Consider the following 10,795-nt stretch of genomic DNA (forward strand, 5'->3'; position numbering starts at 1 on the left):
GGTGAACTCCAGGAGTTGGTGATGGACAGGGAGGCCTGGTGTGCTTCGATTCATGGGGTCGCAAAGAGTCAGACACAACTGAGCGACTGAACTGAACTGAACTAGCACGTGCTCTGGTGAACCTGACTTATTTTCTCCACTCTAACAGAGGCCAGAAAACTAGTGTCAGCCTCAGGCATTTGCCCTTGAGGCAGTTCTACCTTTAGAGTGTGTTCAGTGCTTATTTTTACTGATACTTTTTGACAACTTCTGTGTGGCCAACATTGGAATAAAAAACTCTTAAACTTGTCTAAATTAGAATGCCAGTAATTTCTCATGGGTACATCTAGTCCACTTAATGCCTGATGGAAAAGTGTCACCATTCGCAGATTTTAAATCAGAAAACTTGCTTTATCAGTCTCCTCCTTTATAACTTTTGAATTTTGCATTATTCTAAGAAATCTTTTCCTATCCTGAGCTCATAATGAGGAGCTTCTGTATTTTCTTCCAAAATGTCTATACACACCCCTTATATGCAGTAGACCTTTACAAAATCATCAGTAGTGCTTGATTCTAACTGTATAAATAGCTGAAGCAGAAATAACCTTTTCCTGGCTGGGTTGCTTACGTCAACAAGTTACTGAAGATTTCATCATCTTTACTTTTCTGATTTCAAATGCTCCTTTACCTTTCAGTAAATCCCCAGTTGTTCAAGGGTGTATTTGTAGAATTTCATTTTATTGTTGTTTTTGTTTCATTTCTGTATTAATATTTTTGCATTTTCAGTTATCTTCATTATTTTTATATCTGGATAAATTCTCTATTCCTTTCTTATCAAAAATGTCTTGACTTGTTCTTCTTTTACACATAAATTTCAAAATCAGCAGGGCAGTTCTTTTAAAATTTTTTGTTGAGATTACCTTGAACCATAGTTCTATTTGTTAGAGTTCAATAAGGTTGTAGCTGACAGAAAACTGAAGAATAGTGGCATAAGCAAGATAAGATTCTTTCCCACATTTAGGAAAACTGGAAGTAGGCAGAGCGTTACAGGCATGGCATTCTCTTGGTGTTAGGGACCCGGGAGTTTTCTCCCTTCCTTTCGGCTCCTCATACACACTAGTCAGGCCCCACTGTACAGTGTTTAGATGTGGTTATTTCCTGCATTTTCTTTCCCCATCTTCATATGGACCAATCCAGTTTAAAAGTTTCTGTTTATAGCACTTATTATTAATATTTCAGTTTAAAAGTTATCTGACTAAAGAGTCTTTGTTTGGCCAACCCTGTAAAGTAGCTTTTTCAGTCACATCTGCTGTCTTGAAGCACTTATCTAAAGTTACTCTATTTGTTTACCCTTCTTTATACTCCCCAGTCTCTCTGAGAGTTCGTTGTAACTTTACCATTGTGTGCTTAATGTGTAGAACAGTGCCTTGTTCATAATAAGCGTTCAAAAATTTGTTGAAATAATGAATTTCAAAAAAGAACAGGCATATCTATAATCTTAGATATAATCTATTTTAAAATAAGTTTTATTTTAGCTCTAATATGCACTTTTCATTTTTGTATAGTATGTTCTAGTTATTTGGTTCATATGTGACTTTATGCTTATCTTTTTATAGTGATGTCTTTTTATTAAGTTTGTTTTCTCAGATACTTAGTATTAATTTCACTTCATTTACTGTTTAGGCAAGAGACTATTTAGGTAAGAGACTCTATTTAGGTAAGAGGAGGTTATAGTGTATGGTATTTGATCTTGTCTTGAGTTAACTGGATGAGGTTAATAGCAGAGTGATAACTGCCTGTATTTTCAAAACTACTTGTTTAAGTGAAAATAACATTTTTGTGACTTTTTCCCTGAGTAAATCATATTTTCTGTTGTGCTTGTTGGTACATCTGGGATACATAAGGGGAGCTATATAGTGTTTAAACACCAGAGGGTGCCAGAGATTCGTGTTTTATTCTTTATATTTCAGAAGCAGAAGTGACAAATATTACAGTACCTCTGCATGTTTATGTTGTTAACTTTATTTAAACTGGAAACTGGAAATTTGATGATCATAAGAAGTTATTGTCGATTTTTTTTGAAGAGGTGATGCTGTCTTATGATTAAAGTTTTTCTTTAGAATCCTTATATTTTAGAGAGATAATAAAATATTTGTGGATGCATATTATATATATGTGGATATTTATGTATACATGTATAACTTAGGAGGCATTATAGCTAGAGGTTAAGTGTTTTTTTTTTTTAATTTGCCTTAAAAGACACTTAGAAAATAACATAGGACAAGGTTACATACTGTTTGTACAGATATCACTCCATCAACTTTAATGTCTCATTTTCTTCTTATTGCAGGAATCAGATTCTCTAGTGTAGATTAAACATGTGCTCTGTCTTGATTCATATGTAATTAATTGTTTTATTATGTATTTATACATAATAACAGATGGTTAATCATTCCAAGGAAGAACTTAGAAAACTGTCTGTGATGATAAAATCTTGGAAGGACAGGAGACAGAAGAAGCACCCTTCTGAGCTGTGCAGATTAAATCTAGGGTTAAAGTCAACAAAAAAGTCTTGGAGGAATTGCCTTTATGCTAAATCTTATTAGACATTAGGTTCTTAAATATTCCTCACAGCGAAATTACATGAATGAAGACTTAGAGATGTGATTGTGAAAGCTTTCAAAATTATTAGCCAAATTTTATTACAGTAAAATGCTATTTAGGAAAAATTATCTTTGTGCTTACATTCAGAATGAACTGGTAAGGAATATACTCTGAAGTAGTTCCTAAACTCACTAAAGTTTGAGAAATACTGCAATATCCTATGCTATATTTCTTAAAAAGAAGAAAGATGATTTCCCGTGGGGAAAAATACCTTTAAAAAAGCATAAAAGGAGAGTAAGCAGGATGTTGTGTGAGTTTATATACTGGCTGTAGTAGGTAATGCAGAGATTATGCTCAAAGGTGATGAAACAAGAATATTGAAGGTAACCTTATTCTACCAGGGATTAGTAATGTAAAGGAAGAACTTGATCTTAAAATGAAAAGAAATGTACCCTCAGAAGTTCAAAAGTTGTAGCAATTGGACAGACACTTTAAAAGTATGAAAACAAACTAACATTTCCAAAGTAGGCAATTGAAGTCGATCTGGAATATGGATGGGGCATTGACAGCTGAAACGTAATAAGCAAAAGGAGCTGAAGACTAGAACAAGAAAGGGAGAAAAGCCTGAGAAAGTCCAGGGTCAGTAGGAGCTATTTGATGGTGAGAAATGGGAGGGAAGAGTGTGCTAAGTTAAGGTCATTACCTGGAAGGCCTTGAATATCAGGTTGAGTTCATGGGATCATGAAATGTTTTGTAACAAGAAAGTAATGTGATTTTTTTCTACTAGAGAAGAATTAGTCTGATGCTATTATAAATGTTAAAAGGGCAGAAGCGATTTTAAAAGGTAGGCACAAGCAGTGGTTAACTTTATTAAAAGCTGAAGAATTACATCAGTTTCAGAAACCAGAATGCAAGCCAGGTGATTGGATAATACTTCTTTAACTTTTGCATAGCAGCCTATTGACCCGACAGAATCTTGAGTTGGAAGCCTTTCCCTGTTAAATTCCCTTCTTGTATATCTTTTAGAACAAGACAGGCTTATATCTTTCATAACACCTTCATTAAAAAATATACTGCATCAGACCAGAGGTCTTGAAGACATGATTCAGAGATTCTCACTTTCTTTGCCTCTAAAATTAAACCAACCCAGAATCACAAATATACCTCAGCAGCAAAGCCTTTATTACTGCCTTGGCCTATCTTTTTTAGCCTTATCAACAATGCTGCTATGACATTGTGTTGTCTTTGCTTTCCTTTAGTCTGCCTCCTCTCTTAGAGGAAGTTTTAAATGGTTCGGGTACTGTTGATCATGGTACCCTTTCCTCTTCCCTCAGGCTCTCCCTCTCTTCATGCTGCCCTCTGTAACCATAGCGGCTGAGAGCTGAACTAGAGGGAGCTGTGTTCAGCTTGGGGCCAAATAGAAGGGGCAGTGATGGCTAGGCAGGAACAAATCTTATAGGGTGGTTAGCTCCCTGCTGATTTCAGAGAAGCGCTGCAAGAAGATTCTGAAAGACGTGGGACAGTCTCTTCATTGACGAATTACATTCAGTTCTAGTACTGTGCATGGGACTGCTAGTAACAGGAGGCCTGGTACTAGTCTCTCGAGTCTGTATGTGAGACTTCAGCAGGGGCTCAGTGGGAACACTCACCTATGGAAGCAAGGTGCAGTGTACAGGGCCAGTGGACCTGGCACACAGCTGACGTTGTGACCATGCCATGCTGTGTGCAAGTGTGTAAAGGCCATGTGCTGTATACCTTAAGGAAGTCTGGGGGTTTTTTTAAGGGAAGGATGAGGCCATGTTCTGAACATCATTATATTTCTCTGTCTTCAGTTTTTTTTTCTCTGTTTATTAACATTATTTTTAAAATATCACTAACCATTTGATTGAGTAATCCATGTATATAGTACAACATTCAAAGGGTAGAAAAGATTGCATGCTAAGTCACTTTAGTTGTGTCCAACTCTTTGTGACCCCGTGGACTGTAGCCCTCCAGGCTCCTCTGCCCATGGGATTCTCCAGGCAAGAATACTGGAATGGGTTGCCATGTCCTACTCCAGGGGATCTTTCTGACCCAGGGATCAAACCCATATCTCTTAATGTCTTCTGCACTGGCAGGCAGTTTCTTTACCACTAGTGTCACCTGGAAAGCCTGTAGAAAAAGAGTATGATATGATATAAAATGTCTTCTTCCTACTCATGCTTCCCAATTTCCCCCTCCAGAGATGAATTTCTTGTGTATCCAGAGATATGCCCATAGAAGTTATGCCCATATAAGTGTGTATTTTTTTTCCCAAGGTACAGTCTGTTCTATACCTTGTTTTGTTTAGTTTTTCCCATTTCGTAATACACCTTGGCATTTGTTCTATATCTGGCCGAAGAGAGCTCCCTTATTCTAAGTGGCTGAGAGTGACGTTAGAAAGTACCCTAATCAAAGTTATTCATTGTTTAGAGGAAGAAAATTTTGTCCTAAAGGTGTTAAGTAACTGGTTGGGATTCTATTTCAGAGTGAACAGGTTCTGTTTAGGAGTGAACAGAGTTTTTAATCGAATGTACTTGGCCTCTTTTTTCTTTTTTAATAGATGGTTTTTTAGTGCAGTTTTAGGTTCACAGGAAAATTGATTGATATGTTGTAGAAAATCCTAATACATGCACAGCCTCGATCATTACCAACATCCCCCACCAGAGTGGTCTATTTGTTATGATTGATGAATCTGCACTGAGACATCATTATCAACCAAAGTTCATCGTTTACTTTACAATTCACTCTTGTTGTGTGGTGCGTTCTGTGGGTTTTTACATTTTCGTGTGATGACATATATCCCCCATTATAGTGTCATACAGATACTATATATTTCACCGTCCTAAAAAGTCCTCTGTTTTCTGCCTAGTCATCCCTTTCTGCTAACCCTTGGCAACTACAGGTCATCTTATTGTCTCCATAATTTGCATTTGCCGAAATGTCATATAATTGGACTCATCAGTATGTAGCTTTTTCAGTTTGGCTTCTTCACTTAATAACGTGTATTTAAGTTTCCTCCACATCTTTTCGTGGTATGGTACCATTTCTTTTTAGTCCTCAACAATATTCCACTTCTGGATTTACTACGGTTTGTCCAATCACCTGCTGAAGGACATCTTGGTTGTTTCCAGGTTTTGACAAGTAGGAGTAAATCTGCTAGAAACATCCATGTACAGGTTTTTGTATGGATGTGAATTTTCAGTTCCTTTGGGTTAGTATGGAGGAGTATAATTGCTGGATCATATGGTAAGAGTACGGAGAAGGCAATGGCAACCCACTCCAGTACTCTTTCCTGGAAAATCCCATGGATGGAGGAGCCTAGTAGGCTGCAGTCCATGGGGTCACGAAGAGTCGGACACAACTGAGCGACTTCACTTTCATTTTTCACTTTCACGCATTGGAGAAGGAAATGGCAACCCACTCCAGTGTTCTTGCCTGGAGAATCCCAGGGACAGCGGAGCCTGGTGGGCTGCCATCTGTGGGGTCGCACAGAGTCGGATACGACTTAGCAGCAGTAGCAGCAGCATGGTAAGAGTATGTTTAGTTTTGCAATAAACTGCCAAACTGTCTTTCATGGTAGCTGTACCATTTTGCGTTCCCACCAGCAATGAATGAGAGTTCCTGTTTCTCCACACCCGCATCAGCATTTGGTGTTCAGGGTTTTGGCCATTCTGATAGGTGTGTAGTGGTATCTCATTGTTTTAATTTGCATCTCCTTGATAACATAGGATGTGGAGCATCTTTTCATATGCTTGCCATCTTTTTGGTGTGTTGTCTTTTAGGTCTTTGTCCCACTTTTCTATTTGTTTGTATTCTTATTGTTGTGTTCTAAGAGTTCTCTATATATTTTGGATAACAGTCCTTAATCAGATATGTGTTTGCAAATATTTTCTCCCAGTCTATGGCTTGTTTTTCCATTTTCTTGATACTTGATTTTTAAAAAGTATTTTTTACTCAGACCTTTTAAAATATTTTTTTTTAACTCGGATCTTGGTCCATCTTTAGGTTTACAGTTTCTTTTGTACTTACATTTAAGCTTTAAGTGTTCAGATGTTTCTGGAATAGTTCTTTGTTTACATACGTGGTAAATTAGTTCTTAGAACCATTCTCAGCATCCCATACCTATGACAGTACCTCTGTGACATTTGATAAGATGAAGACCAACCACTTTTACACAGTTTCTTTATATTGTATATTTTGTTTGGTTGATTTGAGATACTAATTTTAAAAGTTTTCTTTTCCCTAATACCGAGACACAGTTTATAGGTTAGGCTTTTAAATATACCGTTCAGATTGTGGAACCATATTTCTTTCTCTTCACTTGAAACTGCTGTGTCTAGCATTTAACTTTCTTTCATTTAGTTTGAATCACTTATACCTATGTGAGTGGGGTCTCTCTCCCTCTCTTACCCCTAACATGCTGCTTTTTAAAGTTGAACACCAGAGGCTTTCATATCTTAAACACTTAACTGGTATAGTTTATTTCCCTCTTTTGTATACAAATGCATTACTACAAGGAGGTTCAAATCTATTGATATGAAACTATATGATAGATCATTTGGCCCATGCAATAAATAGAAGGAAGCAATATCTTTTTTATAGAGTCATGTTTGTGTAAATTGTTATGCATCGGTGCTTGAGTTATGGTCAGTGACATGCCTCTTATTACATATAGTGTTAAGGATGCCATTAGAATTTTAGTATTTCTTTGGTCTTTCTCTTCTCTCTCCTTAAACATAATATACTCATCTTAATACCATAGCCATGTAGCAATTCTGTTAGATAAAAGCAACTATTTAATTTTGCTGGCACAATGCAAGGAGCACAAACATATTTTGTGTTCTTATATGTATGTCTTTTACATATGTGTGTATAATTTTATATCTTAAATATTAGCCCTTTGCAGCCATTTGCTCGAGGAGGTGGTTTAATGAATTCAATTGGTACAGATGGAGCACACCAAAAGTCTGAAGCAGAAAAACAAAGATAGTTTTAACCATGTAGTTTCAGAATAGCTAGTCTAGAGAGATTCTTCTCAAGGGTCTTTTCATGGGTATGGACCTTTCAGGATCGAAGGGTTTCTCCTCCTCAGTGGACCAGTGGAGGGCACTGGGGATATTTCAGGGTTTTTTAATCATCTTGGATGAAAAAAAAGAAGCCTGTTTTTATTTCATTGTCTTTCATTGGAGACAGTTTGTGGATAACTTAGACTAACTTCCAAATCCCTCTTTTTTGAAAAAAATTATTTTAATTGGAGGACAGTTTTTCCACAATATTGATTTGACATCTGCCATACATCAACGTGAATTGGCCATGGGGATCCTGTCCCTGCCCCCGCCACAAACCTCGCTCCCACCCCTCTAGTTTGTTACAGAGCACTGGACCAAATCCCTCTTAGTGCACCCTATTTACTAAACTGCGAGAGGGAGAGATGGGCACCAGGAGACAAAGGTGTCTGTGATCCATTTTTCTGATATTAAATGTACTAGTGGTTAGAGATACCAATTAATTTTAAAGACAGAGAGGGATAGCCATGCCTCACTTCTTCTCTTGCTTGGATAAATTAAGTAAGATAATGTCTTTAGTTATATGGAGAGATCTACACTTCCTTGCTCTTTGAAATCACTCATTCACATACCACCACCACCATCAAAAACCTTTCCTTTTTTTTTTTATATTAGAGATGAAGATGACATCAATGATGTGACTTCCATGGCAGGGGTCAACCTCAGTGAAGAAAACGCCTGCATCTTAGCAACAAACTCTGAATTGGTTGGCACACTCATTCAGTCCTGTAAAGATGAACCGTTTCTTTTCATTGGAGCTCTACAAAAGCGAATTTTAGACATTGGTGAGTACGATTATTGACCTGATAAGACTGTCTGATCCAAGGAAAATGTTATCAAGAGTTAGATAGCCTGGGTTGGTTTTTCTGGAAACTCTGAAGCTTAAAACAAGTTCTGGAAGTAATCAAGATTTCATGGGTGTTACAAAAGAAGTATTTTATTTTAAAAATTATTCAAATAACTTAAATCATACAACCTGTGGTTTCTGGTATAGGTAGTAGTTAATATCATAAGCATATAAATATACTTATGATATATTTTTTTTTTCTGTGCTGTTCTTCCTTGGTTAGCCTTTAGGCATGTAATTTATGTTACAAATTTGTGTTTATGAAACAAAGAAATAGCCAACGAGATTAAGTCCCTTTTTCCTCATCTCCATCCTGGAACTCAAACCCATCCTTACGGTAAAAGAGCGAAACTAGAATATCAGGGTTCTCTCTGGCCAGTAGTTGTTAAATGGCCTGAAGTATGTGAAAGGAAATGGTAGAGAACATACCTGTTTTATTCTGGAGCCAAACATCTTTGTTGTTAATAGCAAATTCACAATGGTAACTGGAAAAAGAGACAGATTGAAGAGACATTGTTGTGTGTGTGTCTTCTTGTTTCTTGTGTCCTGACACAGGGGCTTGCCAGAGACTAACTCTCCTCCTTCACACATGTCCGACTTGAGGGGCCAGCACCGGTGACCTTTTAGTATGCTTGAGTAAGAACCTTTGCATTCTGTGTTAGAGACTTCACACAAAACTGTGAAAGTTTCAGATGTTTGATACATCCATGGTATATTTAAGGACTGTAAAATGCATTGCTGTTATATATTCTAAGTCTACTTAAAAATTACTTAGTAAATATTTGAGCTCCTACTGTATGCTGTACAAATTATCACTTTTTTCACCTCAGTATATGTTATCCTTTTATTTTGAAAAAGTAGAATTTCACTTCAGTTCAGTCGCTCAGTTGTGTCCAACTCTTTGCGACCCCATGAACTGCAGCACACCAGGCCTCCCTATCCATCACCAACTCCCGGAGTCCACCCAAACCCATGTCCATCGAGTCGGTGATGCCATCCAGCCATCTCATCCTCTGTCGTCCTCTTTTCCTCCTGCCCCCAATCCTTCCCAGCATCTGGGTCTTTTCAAATGAGTCAGCTCTTCGCATCAGGTAGCCAAAGTATTGGAGTTTCAGCCTCAGCATCAGTCCTTCCAGTGAACACCCAGGACTGATATCCTTTAGGATGGACTGGTTGGATCTCCTTGCAGTCCAAGGACTCTCAAGAGTCTTCTCCAACACCACAGTTCAAAAGCATTAATTCTTCTGTCCTCAGCTTTCTTTATAGTCCAACTTTCACATCCCTACATGACCACTGGAAAAACCATAGCCTTAACTAGATGGACCTTTGTTGGCAAAGTAATGTCTCTGCTTTTGAATATGCTATCTAGGTTGGTCATAACTTTCCTTCCAAGGAGTAAGTGTCTTTTATTTTTTTTTTTTCATTTTTTTAAAATTTATTTATTTATTTTTATTGCTTCCTTTTTTTAAAAATTTTATTTAATTTTTAAACTTTACATAATTGTATTAGTTTTGCCAAATATCAAAATGAATCCACCACAGGTATACATGTGTTCCCCATCCTGAACCCTCCTCCCTCCTCCCTCCCCATACCATCCCTCTGGGTTGTCCCAGTGCACCAGCCCCAAGCATCCAGTATCATGCATCGAACCTGGACTGGCATCTCATTTCATACATGATATTTTACATATTTCAATGCCATTCTCTCAAATCTTCCCACCCTCTCCCTCTCCCACAGAGTCCATAAGACTGTTCTATACATCACTGTCTCTTTTGCTGTCTCGTACACCGGGTTATTGTTACCATCTTTCTAAATTCCATATATATGCGTTAGTATACTGTATTGGTGTTTTGCCTTCTGGCTTACTTCACTCTGTATAATAGGCTCCAGTTTCATCCACCTCATTAGAACTGATTCAAATGTATTCTTTTTAATGGCTGAGTAATACTCCATTGTGTATATGTCTTTTGTATATAATGTACAGTGGTGTTAATTATATTTATCATGTTGTACATTTCATCCCCAGTACTTATTTAACTAGAAGTTTGTAACTTTTGACTGCTTTCCTCCAAGGGAGAATTAGATGAAGAAGGTTTTAATATATAGTTTAAATATTTTTCTATATTATAGGGTAGATATATATCTATCATGGAAATCAGAGAAAATATGAAAAATTTTTTAAAAATAAATCTCTCCAAATTCCTTCACCCAGAACTAGTTTATGCCTTGATTTTCTCATCTTAGCTATTTCTACTTTTAGTTATAAATTTTTATATAG

General features: G+C 37.0%; 1 protein-coding gene across 1 annotated transcript in view; it reads left to right on the forward strand.

The window, feature by feature from the left end:
- Positions 1 to 10,795, forward strand: part of TAF4B (TAF4b RNA polymerase II, TATA box binding protein (TBP)-associated factor, 105kDa) — a 110,675-nt gene that overhangs the window by 47,206 nt on the left and 52,674 nt on the right. Inside the window, exon 10 of the mRNA XM_010828943.1 lies at positions 8,286 to 8,455. Within this exon, the coding sequence (XP_010827245.1) occupies positions 8,286 to 8,455 (170 nt within the window). The remainder of the gene's footprint in view (positions 1 to 8,285; positions 8,456 to 10,795) is intronic.

The sequence above is a fragment of the Bison bison genome, unplaced genomic scaffold (genome assembly GCF_000754665.1).
Source record: "Bison bison bison isolate TAMUID 2011002044 unplaced genomic scaffold, Bison_UMD1.0 scf7180017864498, whole genome shotgun sequence".
NCBI lineage: Eukaryota > Metazoa > Chordata > Mammalia > Artiodactyla > Bovidae > Bison > Bison bison.